At 38.4% G+C, this 24479-nt stretch overlaps 1 protein-coding gene across 1 annotated transcript in view; it reads right to left on the reverse strand.

The window, feature by feature from the left end:
• Window positions 1–24479, reverse strand: part of cdh13 (cadherin 13, H-cadherin (heart)) — a 421723-nt gene that overhangs the window by 209082 nt on the left and 188162 nt on the right. The window contains exon 6 of the mRNA XM_053500544.1: window positions 8629–8781. Within this exon, the coding sequence (XP_053356519.1) occupies window positions 8629–8781 (153 nt within the window). The remainder of the gene's footprint in view (window positions 1–8628; window positions 8782–24479) is intronic.

Here is a 24479-nt window from a genome sequence, read left to right on the forward strand (position 1 = left end):
TAAAACAACAACAACAACAACAACAACAAACATGTCATGTTTATGGAATTTCCTTATAAATACTGGATCCAATTCCTCACACCAACACTTCATAATGAAAAGAGCTGCATATGTCGCTCTATTTATACCAACCCACTGGACACAATGATGACATAGTAAGCATGTGATAATCACCAGATAAACGTGCGATCTGATCGGACATAATAATAACTCGTTTTAATTTCATCAGGCCTGGTGAGCACTGATCATGGGCATGATAGGAAATTAGAGATGCACTAAGAAGCTTACAGGGACGTGGCTTGGAAGTAGTATGAACTTAAATGCATATTTTCCGCTCTGACTTCGGTTTTGCACTTTTAACCTTGGTGACTCATTACTGGATGAGTCTGAGAGTAAACTGGATTTGTATTTTTTTATAAACTAAGTTAACTTTGAGATAGAATGAATCTGACTCACTGAAAAAAAGAGACTTCTCAGCATTGGGTTTGGCTTTTTTACAACCCAGCATTTTAACTTATGTTAAACTTTTTTTTTTTTTTTTTAACATGGGTTAAAATGCTCTGATTTTTTTTTTTTTAACAGAGCTGAACAGAACAGACCAATGCCAATGCTGGAATAATTATTGTTGAATATATTCAGTGCTTTTAAAATAAATACAACCCAAGGAACTACCAGACCCCCATCATCAACAGGAGCCCAGTGGAGAGAGTGGACAGCTTCCGATACCTTGGTGTTCACATCACGCAGGACCTGACATGGTCCTGTCACATCAACACCGTGGTAAAAAAGGCCCGGAAGCGTCTGTACCACCTCAGACGATTGAGAGACTTTAGACTGCCCTCCAAGGTGCTCAGGAATTTCTACTCCTGCACCATAGAGAGCATCCTGACGGGAAACATCACGACCTGGTTCGGAATCAGCACCATGCAGGACAGACGAGCTCTACAGAGGGTGGAGCGATCAGCTGAGCGCATCATCCGCGCCGAGCTCTCTGACCTGCACTCGATCTACAGCAGGCGGTGCTGGACCAAGGCCAGGAAGGTCGTGAAGGACCTCAGCCATCCCAACAATGGACTGTTTTCTCTGTTGCGGTCTGGGAACCGATTCCGCTCCCTGAAGGCCAACACAGAGAGACTGAGGAGGAGCTTCTTCCCGCAGGCGATAAGGTCTCTCAACCACACCACTAGGCAAAACTAACACAATATTTTCACAGTTCTCAAAATCAATCAATCAATCTTTATACATCCATGGACACTATGGACAACTCCACGCACATCACATCTACACTACATGTTCACGTTTACATTCTGGACCATTACACAAAGTCACTTTAATAACCTGCACAAAGTCACTTTTTCTATGCATACTTGCACAAAATTATAGTTCTATGTGTACAATATATTTCTATTTTCAGGTTCTATTTTTTCTAGTTAAATTTTTATTTAAATTTTCTATCATATTTCTTCTATTGATATTTATTACTTATAAGTTTTAATTCTCTTTTTAGGGTCAATGGCGGTCGTGTAAGCATTTCACTACATTTCGTACTGTGTATGACTGTGTATGTGACAAATAAAATTTGAATTTGAATTTGAATTTGAATCTGAAATATCCAGGGTCCCCTAGGGAGATGATGAGTTTGGGTTACTTTAGTTTTCTCACATCACCCAGATACAGTACAAGCATGTACTGTAGGTAAGCTCAAGACTCTAAGTAGGCCTAAATGCAAATGTACTGTATGTGTGTGTTTGAATGAATTGGGTGCATTCTTGCCTTCTATCTGGTTTTCCCAGTATAGGTGCCAGACCCTCCTTGACACTAGCCATGATAAAGCAGCAAACCATTATTAAAAACAAATAATACAAATAATTTAAATGGCACCTCTAGTGCCCTTAAACTACCCTACATAAACAAATCCATTAGTTTTTTTTTTCCAATCCTCCATAATACATCAACTAGAAACACATGTACTGTAGATTATCAAACTACACATGCTATTAATGCCCTTTACTTTCTGATGTTAAACAAAGCAGGGTCTGACAGTAACATTACATGCTCAGAGGCAATTATGAAGTCATCTCAAGACAGTGTATGGATTGTGACTTTAACATGTACGGATGAAGTCAGTGCTTGGTTGACCAAAATGAGAGTTTTAATGGATGCTACAATATGACATGGCCTCAGGCCATATCCGCTTGGCTTGGACGCCTTTCTTCATGTGGGTGCTCCAAATGATTTGCTGGAACAAATAAGGGAAAGGGATACTGGAACAAAAAAAATGAGCTTGGACGAACAAGCTTGTAACTACCCACCACTCTGCCCCTCCAATCTGTTCGAGTTACTTTAATGTGCAATATCTGTGGGTTTCTCGTTTCAAAAGTCTGTGGGTTTCTCGTTTCAAAGCAGTAACACAGTACACTGTCTCTAATTAACTTCAGATAAATATCAGGACTTGCACACACACACGGAAAGCGCACGCACAATATGTCCTAGTAATGTGCCAGACCCTGAGGATTGCAGACGGTGAGGCGGATCGATGGAAGACAAACAGCTGTTGGACACCGCGATTCCATTACCTCCCTGCGGTGGATCAAAACATCGCCTGCGCCAGAAGTAAGCAAACCTGGACAAACCATGAGCATTGGGCCAGTTGAAGATGAGCAGCACCGCTGTGATAACTCAACTCCATCATGCTGGAGGCCAGATGAGAACGGACCTGCAGGGAGAGTTGAAACCAGAGAACACCCCTGCATGCCATTAGCTCTATTCAGCAGGCAATGAAGCAGTGCTGTCATGCGGCTACAGAAGTACAGCGCCTGATATCGCAATTCATCTTTATTTCACCACCAGCATACATGTGTTCTTTGTTTCTTTCCTTCTTTATCACATCTGCCTCCACGTGCCGTCTTTCACTTTCACTGGGAAACAGGCGAACAGAGAGTCTCGTACAAAATGCATTAATTTACTCTGGCGCAGAGAACACGTTTCTTGTTCTCTTAAATCTTTCTCCTTGTAGCTTTGATTCCTCTAAAACAGAATTCGGAAACATTATGCAAAATAAGAAAATACTAAGTAATGTGCATTATCTCTATGTCAAACAGGTTTTTGTTGTTGACAACAGTTACTTTCTTATTTGTTTTCTTTTTTCCCTATTACAAAGAGTCTCAACTAAATTACCACTCCTCTCGGCAATCATCCCATTTCCGTGCTATTTACCAACACTGGGTTACGTTTAATCCATCCTTATCTTCTTCTTTCTTTTTTGCCAGAATGGTAAGTAATTCATTTAGAATATTACTAGCTTTTATTTATTTCTTAGTCTTCTTTCTAAGAGATGCAAGCTCTGTATGTAAATGCAGATCTACTGTATTGATCTGTAACAACAACTCTATTGATCTGTAACAACAATAATCCACCCCGACACACATGTAATTATTGGGCGCACATAAAAGCAATGAATTGTCAATATATTCAACATGTACTGTCGTTTCTCTGGATAAGTATTTGCTACAAAGGTAATTACGATGTCTCGCAGCTCACTCATTCTCCATTGGGTTTATTCTATACAGGGTCGCAGGGGACCTGAAGCCTATCCCAACTGCCTTGAGTCAGCGTACACCCTGGACAGGGTGCCAAACCATTGCAGGGAACAAGCACACACAATACAGACTACTAGGAAATGCCAATTAGCCTAATTTGCATGTCCTTGGATTTACGGGAGGAACCCAGAGCACCTGGCCACAATGTTAACCCCTACACCACTAAGCCACAATATGCGATCCCAACAAAAGGAACACATTTTTTTAAAATAATTTCGAAATGAGGAAACGTCCAAGGGGAGTAAGTACAGTACCTGCAAGCGAGTGCAAAGTGCTCAATATGTGACATTTAGTAGTTCTTGCCACACCTTTGTGCGACTCACAAAGACTGAACAGTCACCTCATTCACACGTTGTAATACTGTTGATAGGTGCAGCAGTAAAACTGTAAATCTCACTTTGAATTAGTTGTGCGATAAATGAACACATAAATAAACAAACAAACAGGGTTATTATTGTTGTTATTATTATTATTATTATTATTATTATTATTATAGTCATGCAGAATCTAATTTACTGTCACACTCGAATTCCCACTATTTAAACATTTAAAACACTGTTTTTTAATTTTGTATATATGGTAAAATACTACCCCAGAAGAACATGCAAACTCAGACCCAAGGCGGGATTGAACCTGGACCCAGGAGGTGCAAGGCGACAGTGATTTTCCCTCTAAAAGCTTCTCCTGCATGTGGTCTGCTCTGATTGAAATCGTAGACTGTAGAGCTTATATACTGTATATTGTATATATATATACCAATCATACACTTATAAATACTATAAAATATTATTTATGCTTGAATTGAGCTTAGATGCCAAAATTTTTCCGATCCCCCACTGACACAGCGTACGCCCAGACCGAAGCTCTACAGTCTACGATTTCAAACAAAGCAGACCACATGCAGGAGGAGCTTTTAGAGGGAATTAAGCAGGCATGACATAGATGCCTGACTCCAGACTAGTGCAATAATGGGGCTTTTATCATCATGGCCCAACGTCCAGCAGTACTCTGGCCATGAATAGCTCAGTGAAGAGCATAATTACACACTGACCAGGATGAGAAAGCGCTTCAGAGATGTCAATTGCACGGTTAGTTAGACCTTCAGTAGGAAATGTTCCGCTTTCCACTACAGGATGTGTCCCTAAAAGGTTTTTTTTTCTGTGTATGCTTGCTTTGCTGAATGCTTCTGTACCGAATGGAAAATATGGGCTGTAAATTTGAAAACCGTGATTATTCACCAGCTCCAGTCTTTAATGTGGATATAAATTATTCTAATTCAACAGCTGTACCAGGTTGGCTGTCTGCAGTTTGATCTCGAATCTGTATTTTCATACATATTAGCACTTTTTTCCTCACGTCTTCTATAGTCCCTCTATTTCAATCTGGCAGTGATGCCCTTTATCTCAGTTATGGTGGATAATACCAACCATCAATTAAAGTCCAGATGCCCAGATCTGAATGAAAGTGGATGACACACACACACATTATAGTCTCACACAACTGGGAATTTAGACTAAAGAATAAAAACTGCACTGGATGCTTTGGAGCTTCTGCAGTCATGTGAATTGAGGGACAGGGACATGGCATCTGTCGCGGCGCCTGAGAGAGCAGCCTGGCTCAGATCTGCTTCTTCATCTCGGAACATGATTACTGCTGCTGTAAAACGAGTTGGAATTAGCTCAACTGTAATTATTCCTGATGTGCTGTACAGGAAACAGACAGAAAAAAATGCAGCCATTGCTGCTGCCATAGAATTAGGCAATGTGTGGCAGACTGATTAGGTGTGTGTGCGTATGTGTGTGTATGCGTGTGTCAGGTGGCCAAGATGAGAGCAAGGGAACGAGCCCATCTGTTTGATTAGACAGAGAAAGTGTAGCACAGCACAAAAAAAACATGCTATTAAGGAAGCAGGGCTTTCAGCCCGTTCCAGGAGAGGTGCTGTATTTTTTATTTGTTTTGTTTTTTTAACAACAGCTGAGACTCGGCTTATGACTCACTCGCGAAACCTGATAATCCAGTGGGGAGAGAGAGAGAGAGGGAGAGAGAAATATGTTCACATGTAAAAGCAAGCACGGTCAGCTTCACTCATTCATCACATCACATCACAGCAAATATTGCAGGCTTTGATGCACAAGTGCTGCCAGTTGTGGCCGTGATTGCGAGGCTGTGTGTGGACAGCAAATAGAGCGATGTAAATGTCAAGTGGTGTGCTGAGCAGGGGCTTTGATCCCACCTGGTTTTCACCACACTACTGTACCTCAGAGGCAGCTTCAAGAGGAGACACCATGGCCAACACACACACCAACACACACATAGACACATCGATACACAAACCTGCTTTTTTATATTATGAGTTCAAAATGGGTTTAATGAGAATTTGAAAGCTGGCGCGGTGGAGTGGTGGCCTCCAGGTTTGAGGGTTCGAGTGCTCCTTCGGGTCTGCGTGTGTGAAGTTTGCGAGTTCTGCCCGCGCTTGATGGGTTTCCTCCAGGTACTCCGGTATCCTCCAACAGTCCAAAGACATGCAGATAAGGATAACTGGAGTGCTCACATTACCCATAGTGTGTGAGTGTGTGTACTGTATGTGTGCGATGGATTGGCACCCCGTCCAGAGTGTTCCCCGCCTTGTCCCCTAAGTCTCCTGGGATAGGCTCCAGACGCTAAGCCAACCTGTATACAGGATAAAGTGGTATAGACGATGAGTAATGAGTGAAATTAACCATAATGTGTTCGTGTGTGTGTGCTTGTGCCCTGCGATAGACAGGCACCCTGTGTCCCCTGAGATAGGCTCCAGACCTTCCGTGACCCAGTATACAGGATAAAGTGGGATAGAAAATAAGTGAAAGTAAGTGAGGGACAATTTAAAGTTGAACACGCGAGAGCAGCCTTAATTTAATAAACCACTATGTCAAATGCCTTTGAGTGAAGGTATATTGAGCTGCCGAAAAGATAAAATGCAGAAATACACCAACTAATATTAAAACCAAAAAAAGTGACAAAATGTACTTGCATGTACAATAAGGTGAAACTACAGCAAGGTAAAACCTGAACTCTATGACAACAACAGCTCAGCTCTTATCATATTCTGACACGTATGCAAAAGAGTGTAATAATAAAAAAAAAGTGATATTAAATTGCAAACGTTATCAATATGCAATGACAGACTATAAAGTCATGGCATGGTTGGCAGCCATGATCAACAGAGTCCTACCATATTCATACAGTAACACATAAAACAACAAGAGATGGGTGTATTCAAAAGCATACTTGTTTCTGTTGGCTGACCCATAATGCATTAGAGCCAATCATCATACCCGGAGCAAAAAAAAAAGAAGAAAAAAAGATTTCCATATCCATTTGTATGCTTATACAATAAAAAACACAAATATATATATATATATATATATATTTTATATATATATATAATTTTTATTAGAGCGCCCCAAAACAGTACAGCAACAAAGGATAGCAACAAGAAACCAAGGTCTGGTATGAAAGAAGCTGTTCAATCAACTGAGCAGCAGAATCAGATTCTACACAATATCTCTTCTGTTATCTGCTATAGCCATGGGGCAAAGGCTTTCTTCTATAAGGGTGTTACGCTTTCGAAAATTGCTTCTTTTAAATAGCCATAAAATGGCTTGATATTTTTTGAACAAGAATGTTACACAGACTAGACACTTAAACAGTGTAGCTCTGAGTTATTACTGATCATACAGGTTAGACGGCGAATCATGGCAGAGAATGCTACATGCCCTTTTTGGTATTTAGTGGCTTCACTGCATGACATCAAAACTGACTATGCCGGAAATTATGAAATTATTTAAATTATCCTAATGAAGGGCATTTTCATTAAAAAAATTAAACATTTCCAGGAATTTTAAAAAAAATGAAGGCTCATTGCAAACCCTCAGCACTGTTTGTGCATATGTATGTACAGTAATTACTCTCACCGGCCATTTTTTTGGGTACGTAAGTTTAAATGCTTGTTAATGCAAATATCTTATCAGCCATTCTGACTGCAGCAACTCAATGCATTTAGGCACGTAGACAGTCGAAATCAGCTGAAAGAAATGAGATTTCCATGACTTTGGCATGATTCTTGGTGCCAGACGGGCTGGTCTGAGTATTCCCAAAACTGCTGATCTACAGAGATTTTCACACACAGCCATCAGATTTACAGAGGATGGTATGAAAAAGAAAAAAAAAATTCCAGTGAGCAAAAATGTCTAGTTGATGTCAGAGGTCAAAGGTAAATGGCCAGACTCGTTTGAGCTGATAGCAAAGCAACAGTAACTCAAATATCATCATGTTACTACGGTTGTATCTAAAGAGCATCTCTGAATGCACAACACATCGAACCTTGAAGCAGAACAACAGCAGCGGCAAACCGAACCAGGTGCCATTCCTTTTAGCTATGAGAAGGAAACTAAGGCTACAATTTACATGCACTCACAAAAATTGGACAATAAAAGATTGAAAAAGCGTTGCCTGGTCTGATGAGTCTCGATTTCTATAGCGACTTTCAGATGGTAGGGTCGAAATTTCGCATAAACAACATGAAAGCATGGATCCAGCTATTTATGCCCACAGGATAATGGGCAATGTCACAAAGCTGAAATCTTCTCAAAATAATTTCTTGAATATGACAATAAGTTTGCTGTACTTAAATGTCCTCCACAGTCACCAGCTCTCACTCCAATTGAGTACCTTTAGGATGTGCTAGTTGGAGCAAAAAATCTAAGAAATGTTTCCAGCTCCTTCTTGAATCAATGCTACAAAGAACTAAGGCCGTTTTGAAAGGGAAAATGGGTTCCACCCAGTATAAGCAAGGTGTACCTAATGAAATGGCCAGCGGGGATATCTGCATGTGGATTTTTGCCACTGCTGAAAATCATTCCTTTACAAATCAAATGTTCAAAAAATGAAAAAGAAAAACATTTTCGATCAGGGTTTCTCAATATGACTTTAAATATTATGGTGCAAAAAAAAAAAAAAAAAAAAAAAAAAAACATGCAGTTACACTTACACGGTAGGAAGCTATGGCCTCTCGGTCCAGGGCACGGCTCACTGCAACCTCTCCTGTCAGTTTGTTGATACTGAAAACACCTTTCGGGTCCTGATCTGCTCCTTTCCCCGTCAGCCGAAAAATGTGGTCCTCTAACATACTAGATGAGATCACCTGCAGCATCATTATACACACACACACACACACACACACACATACATATAAATGCATATTTAACATAAAAAACTGAAATAGCAATGTGCTACAATGCAATAAAACCTCAATCAGTAAAGAATGAAATTCATAAGCAGGAATGATTAGCCTCATCATTTCAATGGAACAAATTAGATTGAGTGATTATACTGGCATGTTTATATTGCGTGTACAGCTACATTAATATGACATTGTTATGGTTTTAATGAAGATAGTTAAACACTCAATTTACTCCCGTGACACAGTGTGTGACAACACAAATGTTTTATATTCCAGTTGATTATATGTGACCTGTAGTACTCACATGTGACTGGGGAGATCAGAAGCGTTCCATGAGAATGCAGCAGGTTAGGGGAAAACAGAACAAACAGAAAAAGCACACGTTACAAACACTCCTTTCAGAAATAAGCACACACAACATATAAAATCTAGAAAAATGACAGCTCTGTTGAATTCTCAAACCCGTAACAGCATTCCCCACAGTGTTTATTTGTCTTAAAGAACACAGATTTGTCGACAATTGCAATTTCAGCTTTGCTTTATGTCTTTTTTTCATCTCCTTAACCCTTGCCATACCAACACATTTAGTAAAAATTTTTATCAACTTGGGTCCAAGTATACCCTATTATAATAATATGATATAAAATGCAAGTAAACTTTTATACTATAAAAGAAAGAAAAAAACACAAAATAAATCTTCATTTTTTCCTACAATAATATTCAATAAAATAGAATAAAATAATTAATTTGACTAGCACCAGTTAAAGTCAGCAGTTATACAGATCAAATTTTATTGTTATTATTTATTTCATTACAGAAATCACCAAATAGGACTGACCAAGCAAAATAAATCATCTTTGTCTTACATATTTTTGTATATTTTGTCCAATAGTTAAGCAATATCACATAAGAGGGAGTGCTGTTGTACTAAATAGCAGCATGGTTGTTATGCGATTGTAGAAATGAGCCAAAACTCAAATGCGATTTGCTTTTATACTACAGTTCCACAAAAAAAAAACATTTATAATCAACAGATATTTTTGTTTTTGTTTATTGTAACCAGTTATATTGCTCCGCCAGTAAATTTATCCTTCCGTAACTCGCAGAACTAACAAACTGTGACTGGAGGAGTCCTTGCGAGATATACTTTAGATTCCCATTTATTCGGCTCTAAAATATAAGCTAATTTCTGGGGATTCAGAGTTGAATCCCAAATAGGGTAAAAAGGAAATCTATTGTTCCACACACCAAGTAGTGCCCTTGAGCACGGGTTATGGAATTAGGGCTTTAGAATTCAGCCTCAGAACAACTTAGAAGCAATTATTAAGGAGACAAAATGTTGTTTAATATGACAATGTTATCAAATCTGTTTTGTTTTTTGTTTTGTTTTTTTGCTAAAAGTGCTTCCTTTACTGGTTTCAAATGTGGCATTAAATCTCCTCTGATCAGATTACTCAGTTAAAACTAACTTGCATAATATCCAATAAAATGCAATACAATATCAATTTATTTGTTTAGTGCCATAGCTCAAGTCAAGTAATATAATGTTCTAAAATTTTTAGAACCTTACAACGTCCAAATAACCTGCACCAGATGCAATAAAACATAAAACTCAAATGTAAATGGGCACTTCCATGCAAAGGTCAACCTCAACATTGGGGGAAAAAGTCCAATATTGAGCATCAAAAAGCATAAAGAGGCACAAAAATGTTGAAATCTATTATAAAAAAAAGAAAAAAAGGTGAAAAGGTCAGCAGTAATTGTTCATTAAATAATTTTATAATTCTTTTTCAAATGTTTTAGGGTAAAAGTTACTATTTAAGTGTTTTATTCATATAATGTAGCTTGTACAGGACTGATTCAGACATGTCACCTCAAAATGTGAAAATGTCACATCCATAACATCACTTTATCTGAAATCTTTTATTTCGCTGCATTTTCAAATTTACACCTTTTGTCTTTATTCAAGTCTATTTCCTAGTGGAACTATAATGCTTTTTAATTTAGAGCTTGTACTCTCCCATAAGCATTTGTACATTTGGTGTCATATCCATAATGCTGCTAAAATGCTATATATTTTCAGGATGTAAATAATTATAAAAATTGCTGAAAAAAATAAGCTGAAGAGGTTACTTCATAAGGTATGCAAATTCATTTTATAAAAATAACCTTGTACATGTTTTAAGGCTATTTGATTACGAATGTGAGTCTAAATGTCACATTCATAATGCTTAACATACCGAAACTATGGTTTCAGAATGACCTTTGATGAAGAATTTGTTAAATAAATATAAGTATGACTATAAATATTTAAGTAATTCTTTAAATACAGTACACCAGTATGACATTTATGGAACTTATACAGTTAGAAAATATATTTGGTGAGGTGCAATTGTATCCCCCCACCCCCATACAGTATGGTTCAGGTAAAATAAATAAATAAATAAATAAATAAATAAATATTATGAACAACCAGGAAGTAGAACCTGGACCCTGGAGGTGCATGACCACAGCGCTAAAGACTAAACCACTGTTCCGCACAACAAAAGCTAATGAAAACAGATTTAAAAACATAGAACTAACTTGTCCTTCAAATGCTGCACAATTTTACATACTAACCCCATCTCCACTTAAAAACCCCAACCCTCACCCACCTCCATATCTTTAAATCCTCAGTTATATCAGTTAATGTCATTCACACTAGTATTTTACTGCAGTTTCATGTTGGCTGAAGTGGCAATTTAAATGCATTACTTGTTACGTAACGACTATATGCTGATAGTAGATTTGTCGCAGTACCCACACTCTCATTTAACCACTGCGTGGTACATTTAATAAGTCAATTACATTAAATAGGAAAATCTAAAATTACAGACAAATGTATGTAAAATAAAAAAATATCTAAGAAATATCATGTACATAAACTTTTTATGTTCTTCATTTACATGCTTATCCAAGACTAATTTTAATGCAGTTTACTTTTTAGTCTATTGCAATTAATCACAGGCTCTGCAAACGTTTTTTTTATTATCATAAAAAACACCATCTAAGCACTTTCATGGTGCCATAATAAAACCTCAGAAATATGTAGAGCAGATTATGCATATATGTATTATGTATATGTTTAAGTCTATATTTTCAGTGATAATTATTTTTTTAATGTAGCTCTGGGTCAGATGAACACTAATTGCTATAAATCACAACATGCAGATGAGAAAATTAGTGAACCAAATTGCTAATGAAAAAAATGTATAAGTGGTCCTTTGCAATTCCCTGCATGCTCCTGTGTTAGAAATGTTGTGCAAAGAAGAACTGCACTAAGAGTGGGTGTGACCAAATTGTTTTGTCTTTATTTATTTATTTTTTAATCTAGCCTATTAGAAGAGCCTGCAAACGCTTGGGGGTCTAGAGTATAGCAGTATCTCATTTAAATAGCTAAAGCTCCAGAGCTCACGCTTTCCATTAAAGCTGCAGCTTATGCTCTCCTGCAGTAAAATCACTGGGTTGTCAAGAAGATTCACGAATATCAGAGGGGATCTGTCATAAAGAAGTATAAACATGATAAATTATGAGCTGAGCACAAATGTGCAATGTCATCATGCATGGAAAGTAACAAACTACATGTATTCTCATTAAAGTACTTGAGTGCATGGGTCACTGTCATGTGGAGTAGAAATAAAGGTGCAGTATGTGATTTAAATCCAAAAACATTCTCCTCATGGCAGGCTAACTGTCTGTTTTGGTCTAAAACACTCTGGTGTGTGAAAAGAGGTGGCACAGACTGTGCTTCACAGCACTATTCCAGCGAGACACCAACAAGGGGTGTGCTTGCTTGTGCACAGGACACAAGAAACGGGACAAGAAGGGTGTATGGAAAGACATGTGGGGCAACATGTAAGACTGTATACACAGATAAACGTCAGTGGACCAATTTGTCAGTTTTAAATGATTTAAAGAAAACAGTTACAATGATCCGCAAATTATCTAGGCCAAAACCCTTGCAGATATCAGGCGGGCCAACTCACGGAAACAAACAGTTAAGCCATTAGCTAGCTTACTAAGCTAGATTAGATAGCTATTTTGTCATGTTTTACAGTTTGAAAATTCTGATTTAAATTAAAAATGTCACTTCAGTTTCAGTAGTGTGGGCACTGGTGGCTCAGTGTACAGTAGGTTTCTCGCCTGCCATGCAGTAAGTCCGGGTTTAATTCCCACCCAGTGCCCAAACCCCAGTCACTAGATGCAGTGCTTGTCCCGAACACAATTAGACTTCAACTTTCCTCATAAAGGGCATCTGGTGTAAAAACTTTGGTAAATTGAGTGCAGATTGGATGGTCCGCTGTGGCGACCCCTCGATAGTGGCAGCCAAAAAACTAACAACAACTTTAGTTACAATAGTGATTACTTTTTATAAGTAAGCTTGGCATCTTTGCTTTACTTGATTTTATGTGCAACTACGTGCGGCTCTAGACGAACCGTGGCTCAATATTCCTGGAGAGAACAAACTAAGGTCTGAGGCGGCAGTCTATAGTTATATAGCGCCACTCAGCGGTAAAAGCCAGCAAACGCACAAACCCAAATGCAGTCGGCGAGTGCCGCAGCGTTTGCCGCAGCGGTAAAAGTTACATACCGCTTGTCCACCCACTGTAGATAGTTATCTGTGTATCTAAAAATATGTTTAACATACAGTAAGCTACCTAGATAGCAAGCTAAACTACCCAGAAGCTTTTGAATTCCCAACAGCATGTACTGTAGCTGAGTTTGCTAGCGAGCTAAACCGCTATTTACTTTATACTGTAGCATAGGTTGTTTAGAGTAATTGTTTACAGATGTATTCATCAGATATGTGACTGATATCGTTAATTTTTAATCTGTTTAAATTTTGGACATATAAAATGTCATTTGTAATTACTCAGGATGTTTTTCACCAGAATACACTTTCATTAAATAACAACGATCTTGAATATGATTATATTAGCTATTCATAAAGTAGCAATATTCCCCCTTTTACAGGCTAGTTTGTTTTGAACTTTTCCATCACTGCCTTCGATACTCATCACCCAACACGGCAGCAGTCTCACAGCAGTGTGTATCTTCCCATCCCTATATAATTTCCATTCTTGGCTTCCAGAAGACCTCTTAGTGGCTGTGTGCCTGTCTCGACAGCGGTTGCTGTAGAAGTCTGCTTTCTGCGCAAGCTTTTTTTTTTTTTTTTTTTTTTTTTGCTGTACACAGCAAAGTGTCGCTCTATCGATTTGTCGGAAGTTAAAAATAAAAGTTATTAAAGATATGATGTGCTTCTGCAGAGGTAGGAGGAGGAGAAGAAGAAGTGCATGGGGATAAAGAGTCGAAGAGAAAACCAAGCCTCAGGAGGACTCATGGGATGGCAGCAAGGAGGAGAAGGTGATAATGATGGAAGAATAGAGGGAAGAGTGGAGCCGAGGTGAGCTCGAACTCTGAGAAGACAGGATGTGAATGAGAGAAGGGGATCAGAGTGAACAAGTCTAGCTGCAGGGTGCAGAGAAGGTGTTGAGATGTTGTAGCAATTGATCACAAGAGGATCAATTGTCACTTCCTTCACTGCTATACTATTTACAGTGCACACACGTGCCACTCATGGTGGTACTAGACGCACACACACACACACACACAAACACACACACACATTGTTGTTCAGCTTTCTTCTCAGTTATTAAATGCATGCCGAGTGCAGCCTATCGGGAAGTGCTCACCTATTTCTATCAGCTCTCATTAGGAGGAAGAGAGAACATAAAAGAGAAGCAGGCTGCTGCCACTGTGGGGTATGACAGTAAGGAGGAGCTGCAAACACTGACGCTATACACAATGGGGCAGTCAGGGTGAGAGAAAGAAACCACACACACACGCACGCACACACGCACGCACGCACACACACACACACACACACACATATCAAAACTTATTCTACTCTAACAGTGCAGATATCTTCAGATATTTTGAGCATAACAGTACACATAAACATACTGTAGTGCATTAATGTCTGCACATACAGGTCTTGACTGTGACATGAGTGTTGAGGTTAAATCGGCTGAGTATTTAAGAAACTGCTATCATTTTGGGATTTTCATTTTACACAGAATGGTACAAAAACATACACACACACGCACACACACACACACACACACACAAAAATGTAGTAAGGAGCAAATGTGTGAGTGGAAGCGTCTCGTTAAAGAAAGAGGTCAGTAGAGAATGACTAAAATGAATCGTGCTGACAGGCAGGTTACGATAACTCAAACACCCAGTTTTTACAGCTGTGGTGAGCAGAAAAGCATCACAGAACACATAAACATGTCAAACCTTGAAGCAGATGGAGTGTAACAGGAGTAAAGAGCACACTGAGTTCTACTTCTGCCAGCCAAGACGAACACAGACTCACTGACACTGGACATTTATTAACACACCGAAGTAGAGTTTTAAAATGTAAAGGGCATTTTCCCCACAATTCCCCCTGGGGTGATAGTTGTGTCAGAAGTTAGCAAGTTTTTTATTTTTTTATTTATTTTTTTTGTTTATTAAAAACTAACTAAAGATTAAAAATAAAACTTACTAACAACGTTTTACAAAAACTTGTCTCTCAGGGGCCAGATTTCATATAAATGCCCTCACTCACTCATCTTCTATACTGCCTCAGCCTGGGTCGAGCCTATCCCAGGAGGCACAAGGCGGGGTACACTTTTTGCAGAAAAAAGCACCAAAGCATGATGTTTCCACCCCCATGCTTCACAGTAGGTATGTGGTACTTTGGATGCAACTCAGTTGAACTCGAGAGAAAAACTCGAGTTGAGTTTTTACCAAAAAGTTCTATTTTGGTTTCATCTGACCATATGACATTCTCCCAATCCTCTTTTGGATCATCCAAATGCTCTCTAGCAAACTTTAGACGGGCCTGGACGGGTACTGGCTTAAGCAGGGAGACACTTCTGACACTGCAGGATTTGAGTCCCTGGTGGCGCAGTGTGTTACTGATTGTAGCCTTTGTTACTTTGGTCCCAGCCACAAAATATTTACCTTTCCTATATTATTATTATTATTATTATTATTATTATTATTATTAATAATAATAATTAATATTCACATATTCCTCATTTGAAGGAGCCTTTAAAATGGGATAGCCGTAGATGTGAATGTAGCCCCTAAATTGACACACACCACATCCACACACACAATATCTAACACAATATCTATTAGCTCATTTCTCACATGCCTGCAGAGTCTATCAGTTTATGTGTTTAATATTATCATTTAATAAATGTATCCTGCTATAACAAAGGCTCAGATAATTTGAGCAGGCTTGCTAATTATTATATGTTTATTATGTTTTCAAGCCTAATGAGGCATGTGTTTGTGCTCCTTTTTTCCTCTCATTTTTTGCCGCAATGCTTCTGTGCACTTTGCTCGAACAATGTTCGGCTGTATATTGCTGTGCAATAATAAATCAAAAAGACTCTTATGAGTCATTATATCACTTGAGGAATTCATGCTCTCTATTGTAATTATGTACTTAAGAAAGTTAGCAGAAATTAGTCTTTTTTTTTTTCAATAAGAGATTTGGCTCCGTAGCAGCTGCTGACTGTATCATCAATCCTTGTTTCTTTTGCATTAGTCCAACATATATCAGGTCCCAAGTCACTGCAGTTTAGTTAAAACCCTGTTTACACCTGGTATTTACATGTGTTTTGGGTAACAGGATCATACTGTGCATGGTCAGATGATGTGATTTTAATGCATCCTCACTTACCACTTGTCATTATAGTGGGTTGCCAGCTGTATAAAATACAGAAGAAACACTATGTCTTTAAAAACCAGCCTCAAGGCTCGATATCAAAACTTACACAAAGTGTATATTTAGTTGTCAACAAACATTTTCTAATGAAACCACTGGACCCTGGATTTGTCACTAAAAGCTTTACATGTACTGCAAGCGGCAGTCTGCGTGGCATTTTGTGCAGCTTTAGTTCACCTAAACACTTTACTCATCAATCACACAAGCTGAAAGGTGCTCTTAACGAAAATAAAGGGAAATGGATAATAAATATATATATATATATATATATATATATATATATATATATATATATATATATATATATATAAGCTATAGCTTTAGCCATTTAAAAAATCTGGTCCATACATAATAAGTCATTATTAAGTCTTTAATAACAGTATTTCAAAATAGGACATTTCCACTATATCACTTCCTATAATAACAAACTCTATTCTAAAGTCCAGCATTCATATTTAAAAGTAATTCATCTTTATGAATCAAAGCATACTGTGTAACATCTCTAAGAAGATATTTCACCAACCATTTTGCCTTTTATCATGCTGCACACAGTATATTGTTATAAATAAAGAATATTTATGAGACTGCTTAAACCTCACAGTAATGAGCAAAAGAGAGCAGGCATGGCTAGTACTGCATGGTTTTATATACCATAGAGATTTAATTTCTGTAACTATTACAAACTGCCCAACTCACAAAAGAAAAAAAAATCTAAATAATAGAATGAACATACACATCAGCCTGGCTTTTTAAAGCTATCTCAGCTCCATGTAAAAATCATGAAGCTGGCGAGATTCGTGACTAGCCCGTCTGTCATTGTTGTCTGGAACGCACAAGATGCATTAAAGTTTCCACTACAAATGCACTATAAAACACATGTCCCTTGCCAGCTTTCAACACAGCTGGAGTGAAGGGATCTTAATACATATCTGAGACCTCTACATTCTACATTAGATGCTCAAACTTCTGATTGTGCAGAATAACAGAACACAGTTATGAGAGTAAAACATCCCTTTATTTCTCTATATAATCCCCTGATACACTAAAGCACTTATCCTAGCTTTTCACTAGAGCTTGGGTACCATATCATTGTGGAAAGTTTTCTCAGGACAATGAAGCCATCATCGGACTGCCTGCTTCATGTCTGAAACGCTGGCCTCCCAGGAACACCTTTAATGGCCCAAACATGTGGAAACGGTTTGGAGCGAGGTCAGGACTGTATGGGGGTGTTGCAATAACTCCCAGCCGAATTCCTGAAATGTGCAAATGGTGATCGTGAATTATAGTTTGTATAGCTCCAACTCGACAGATGCGTCACTTCCGCATGTTGGCGACGAGTTATCCAATGTGATCATTTTCAAGGATCAGGCGTGCGGCTCGCTAAATGCCTATAGGAACAACTGCAGCGGGATCTGTGTGATCACGGCCTGCTTTAAAGCGTTTACACCATTCAAATGTTTTACAACCTTAAGCACATACAAAAAGTACTAAATGCTGAAGCAAAATGGCTTTAAATTAATAATATTAAACATTTTTTTTATGGAAACAAATACATAATTAAGAGCGATCAACAGTAATTACTAGTGTACTTTAAAAAAATGCAGGAACAGTTTGTGCAGTTTTATGAGGAAATTAGTTGGTAATTTTTTTAAGCATTCTGGACAATCTGCCAAATTATGACTCTCAAACTTGCTTTTGTTTTTGCAGGTAATTCCTGACAGACCTTATTATAACATTGTATTGTTTTGTCTGGAAAGTGGTCTATTATGCCCTATACTAGTTTAGTTTCTAATACATAAACTAAAATAAAATAAAAAATAGCAGGTGGTATGGTGATGTTTTCTTTAGTGCTGTCTCACTGCAACTTTAGGGTTAAGGGCTTGAATCTCACCTTTGCTCTGTGTGCATTGAGTTTGTTTGTTCTTATTTCTCCGTGCACCCCCGTTTACTCCAACAGTCCAAAGATATGTGATATGTATAATTCAGTGTGTTTATGCCCCGAGATGGATTGGCACAACATCCTGGGTGAAACCTTCCTTATTTCCTAAGATGCCCGTAATGGGCTCCAAACCCCCTGTGACCCTACAGAGGATAATTAGTACACTGTAGATGATAGATATTTCTGTTTGAAAAGTAATGTTTAGGAATGTTATTCCATAGACGCACTGATACAAAAATCATAAAATAAACATCTACAACAAAACAGGGTGTCTAAAACATTTACACCATATTGTATACTGAGCCCAAGATGCATCATCACTAGTCTTCCATAACCATAACAATCTATGACTATCATATAATTTATCAAAGAAGGGTACCATATTTATGAGATTAAGGATAATGATCTTACATCATAGCGGAGAAATTTTTTTCTAGTGTTAAAGAAATGGCCAACAGACTTATGTGGTCCAAGCTGATTTTGAAAATACCCTATATGTTATTAATTTGAAAAGAATAATTATGGAAATTTAATGGAGATAATGGAAACAAATCAAACAAGGTATCTGTGTCAGACAGCTTTTATTTTTCTGTGTATCAGTTTTAATGCGGAAAAAATTCTAAAACAGAATTTAAAAATTATTTGTTTTAGCTTGAGTGCTCCTTAATGTGCATTAATTATTAGTACATGTTTTACTTCTTGTATTAAAAACCATATCTCAGCTAAACTGTGAAAAGAGATTTAAAAAAAATGTCTCACGATCAATTCAGTAGCTGACAGTATTTTATTATAAGCATTAGAAGTATTTCCACAAGAGCAAGCCTCCTCTCCTTACACACATGCACACACACACACACACACACAACATTCACACAGCTGTGTCCTGTATATTTGTAAGGAGGAGGTCAAACCTGGAAGTCTAATGGCAATCAACAGCAAAGGCTGGTTGGTTCTGATTATCCACAGATGGTGTATGGTTATTAGGACAGCAGAGGGAAAAGAGCATTGGCCTTGTCTTCTACTGTGCTGATGACAATGACACACACATTTACACACACACATACACACTCATCATCTCCTTAGTAGTTTAAAACAATTGGGGGATTAGTCCAGCTGATTGGTTAAGCAATTTTCAAATCAGTTTAGGATGTTGAAATAAAACTGAACCGATTCCTATCCTGACCCTGGTTGCGAAAAATGGTAAAAAGTAACTTTTTTTATTTTTCCCAGCAATAAGCACTGATAGTTGTAATATACTATACTGTACGTGCATTGTGGAGTAACAGAAGACAGTCCAGCAGAAAGGGTGGGCACACAAAAATAATTTTCTTCAGGTCACCTTATGTAAATGTGTATCAAAAATAAATAAAATATTAAATATTCCTGCTGAGAGTCTTGCAAAGAAAAAAGAAAAAATCAACTGCAAGAGTGACTTCTATAATTAACCGCAAGATCACAGAGAGACAGGCTGCACTATAGGACACCGATGAGGAACCTCAGGAGGCGAATATCCTCTCCATTTGCAAAAGTGCATCGTGACACATGAGCATGGCCTCATGTTAAATCTCTTCTAATTCCAAAGAGTCATATAACGGCAAGCGTGAAATCATGGCAAATCTGCCCTTTATTGCTTTTTTCCCTCCTTATAGCTCTTCTTATCAGCATGAATTTCACATTAGCGTGATCCATTGGGAACTTCACCATGGAAAATGCTGCAATAATTCGATTCGCCCCATACCTCATGTCTCATCCTCAGGAGAACAGTCAAGATCAAGGCATCAGAGAACAGAGAGGTATAAAGGGCTGACTTTGTGTCTGTTTGAACATAATTAACACAATCATTTAGCGAGGCCCAAGGCAGAGACACACTGATAGTTTTAGTGCTGTACACAACAGCCTTAGATGTGCTCTGTAGATAAGCAAAGAGCTTGATGTGTGAGGCTAAGTGGAAGTAGGAATGGTATGGATCTGTAGGTTCGAGACAAATTTACAAAGTAAGAGGCCGTAGGTAGGGTTCATCATGATTCACCGCAAGTTTTGGCGCTGTTATTAGGTTTCTATCTTTCAGTGCACCGCATAGGTGAGATAGGGGTATAACAGCAGGAATAACAATGGGGGCGGGTTATTGGCGGCGGGGCTTGTATGACGACTTTCACGCACACACACACACACGGACACTATTGAAAAGACTGCTGTCTGGCATCAGTCAATTACATAAATTGTCTGTATAACAGATTACATTTTTAAAATATAACTAAATAACTGAGTACTTAATTAGCTGGCTAGCGGAGAGAGGACAGATTGACCTGACAACATAAAATAACAACATAAATTAACAAAAACTAACAAACTTGCTTGGGTTACTTTTTTGATGTACTCATCGATCACCAGCTCCACCAGGTTGCCACTGTTGGGCCCTTGAGCAAGGTCCTTCACCCTAACTGCTCCAGGGACGCTGTATTATGGCTCTGACCCCATGCAAAGAAGCAATTTCCCTCTGGGATTAATAAAGTTCTAAAAATAAATAAATAAATAAAAACACTGTAAACTACTAAACAAGCCCAAAGTCACAAGGGTTTTGCTATGGACTCACATTACCATCATTAGGCAGTATTCCTTCAAGATCCACCAGAACACATTCACAATTTAATGTGTAAATTAATGAAGTTTTAAATGTGCCTGCACCTAACAATACAGTATTTGGCAGGTAGTCACAAATCAAAATGGTTTCGTTCACATGTTTATACAGTACTTTCTGTTTACTATCCCAAAACTTTATTTGATGGACTGATGCCAAAAAACGTGACGGACAACCTCTTGAAGAGCATTTTGTGAATTTTGGAAAAAAGCCAACACAATAAATCGAAAAAAAAGTTTTTACACCAGTACTATACTTTGGCATCTTATGATCGTATAATTTCACCAAAATGATGTGGAAAAGTTTGTATTTATTTTCTAACCTTGCTCTGGCTGTCTGCCTGTAGGGATCATGTTGAGTAACGTAGGCAGTTTCACAAATTGAAATATGATCAAGTTCTGGATGGTTAAATCCTTACAAAACAGAATCGACATAAGCTTGTAATCAGATACCATCTGAAATAAGGTCTATGTACTTCTGTGCTGTCACAACATCATCATCATCATCATCATCATTTCTTTTCCAGTCTGAAGAAGCTACTGTACTTAGATGAGTAGTAAAACATTTTTACAGTACCTTAACAAGGAAGTCCAGTTGACAGAAGCCAACTTCCAGACACTTTTTCTTTTCCAATACTGACACTGATAACAATACTAAAGCACTTGATGCTGTTTTGTCAAAAATCTTCTAGGCTTTAAATGGGACACTTTATACAAAAATGATCATGTTTGGACAGTCCCACGGATTTCTCTTTTACATGCAACAAAGAGAGAAAGAAAAAGAAACACAACTTTTTTTCTGCTTCAAATCACCAATTCCTTACCTTATAAACCTGATCTTTAGATTCATCTGTTGTTTGTAAGATTTACAATATTTACTCACTTACTCATCGTCTATAATGCCGATGTATACAGGATAATACCGTCTATTATCCTGTATACAGTGTCCTGGAGCCTATTCCAAAATATTTAGGGCACGAGGCAGGGTAGACCCTGGACAGGGTGCCAATCACTCGCAGAACACACATACACAATTTAGGAGCACGGTGTAGCCTAATCTGTTTATATTTGGACTGTGGGGGGAAACCCCCCAAGCACAGGCTGAACACGCAAACTTTTGAGGCAGGAATTAAACTCGGGCCCTAGAGGTGCAAGAGGTACACTGCCCCCCCTCAGCTCCGAGCTCATAGTCGCCGCTGGCACTGCCAAGTAAGACCCCGGCCTCGTTCGGGACTCAACCCAAGGTCTCTGCCAGGTGCCCCGGTACTCGCCTTTTTGACCAATGTAACAGGTTCGACCCATGTTGCACGGGCGGCACCATAAAACAGGACACGAGGCAACTTTATTTAGGTAAATGGAGAAGGAAAGGGTTAAAGGAGGGAGGATGGAAAGATAGGGACAGAAGGTTGTGCACGTGCCTGTCTGGTGGGCCGTGCCCCGCTGGTATGAGGGCACAGGCTGGTGATCGGTGGGCAGCGAGCAAAGCCGCCCAGCCAACAGACGTCAAAAAGGACTCATGTCTGAGGTCGCACCCACAGAGAGATCTGGCAGGGGCCGGTCCGGCCAGTCAGCATGAGCGGACAGAGGCAGGAGCGGCTTGTTATTAAATTTGTTTATTAATGTATTTTTTATGTTTTACATAATGCAACTTTATCAGCAATGTTTTCCCAAATCACCATAAGATGCCCAGGAATTTGAATTTCTTGCCCAATAAAATGTCTTTACTGTTAAATAAAATGATCAGGCACACAGATCATGGGTTGCGGGGTAGGACCTCTATAGACCAGACTTGTTTTTCCAGTACAGGAATGCTTGGGCAGATTGAGATCTTGGAAATTCGGAAGCCAGATCAACAACTTTGAACTATTTGCCTGCTGAGCCCCATATGTGGCAGGCTGTGATTCACTGGCTGTTCTGATCTTTATATCATGGTCAGAATTTACTTTTTTTTTTTTTTTTTTTTTTTGGCCCTTTGGCTTTTTTGTAGGATCAGCCTAGATGTCCTTTGATGAGGGATTTACTTTGCAGACAGTCATTTTATATGCAGAACAGTTCTGGGGTTCATGAACCAGCAATGCAACAGCAGGTGCATTTGATATTTGATGAGCTTTAGACGTGAGCCATTACAATAAAGTTCTGCTCAAGTTGTTCTCTAGACAGGGCATCTTTTAGTAGAACTAAAAAAAAGTCCTTAAATGTAACCTGCTCCCATGTCACTTTTAACAACCAGAGAATAAAATGCTACTTATGAATGGGATACATGTAAAGAAAAAAAAGAGATTTCATCTTAGGGAAACGTGAAGTTTGTAAACCAATATAAAATGCTGAAAATGGCAAAATCTACCCTTATGGGGAAGCTAAATCCAAGGGTTTTTCCTGCCCATCTCACAAACAGCCAGGCTGAAGACAAGATAAATCTTCCTCAGACTGCGAAATAAATAGAACATACACTTCCTACAGCAGTGAAACCCAGCAGGTTCCTCGTTTCGATTATTTTTAGATGTAACATTTCCCATTTCCTCTGCTGTTCCTCATCAATGAGACAAAAGCTGAAATTATTAAACCGGAAAAGGCACATTGTGATGATCACAGAGTGGACAAGCAAGTAAGTTTTATTCGTGCAGAAAATCCTTTTTTTCTTATTTCTAGGCCATAGCTGGAGGGTCAGATAAAATTCCCTATATTAGCCTGCTTCCTGATGCAGGGTCATGAAGAAGAGAACAGGAAGGTGAAGTAGGAAGAGGAAGAACAAGAGAGAAACAGAGAAACATAAAGAGATAAATGTGATAGAAATAGAAAGTTGAAGGTTAAAGAGGGTTAAAGAGGGTCAGTTCTATCACAATCGTGCTGAGCATCTCTTACTCAGGACCTAAATGTACTGTACTGTACTGTATATATTACACAGCGAAGAGTTTTTTCTAGTTAGTTAAGATAATATTAACATGTTTAATATCAGAAATGTCATGCAGAGATCTTTATGAACAGCTACAGTAGCTCTATGTGGTATAATATATAGAATAATAGACTGTTAGAAATGTGCAAATACTACAAAAGCAGGTTGTTTCATGCTGGCAGGAGCAAGCGTTCAGACACAAAGCTTGCAGAAAAAAAAGGCCATGTTCATTTATATAAGAGCATACTCAATGTGTATACAGGGCTGTGCCATGCATTTACTGTATTCATAAATTCGTTCATTTATTCTTTCTAACGGCTTAATCCTGGTTATAGTCTCTCGGGTTTAACCCACTAATTCGTCTT

The sequence above is a fragment of the Clarias gariepinus genome, chromosome 7 (assembly GCF_024256425.1).
Source record: "Clarias gariepinus isolate MV-2021 ecotype Netherlands chromosome 7, CGAR_prim_01v2, whole genome shotgun sequence".
Lineage (NCBI taxonomy): Eukaryota > Metazoa > Chordata > Actinopteri > Siluriformes > Clariidae > Clarias > Clarias gariepinus.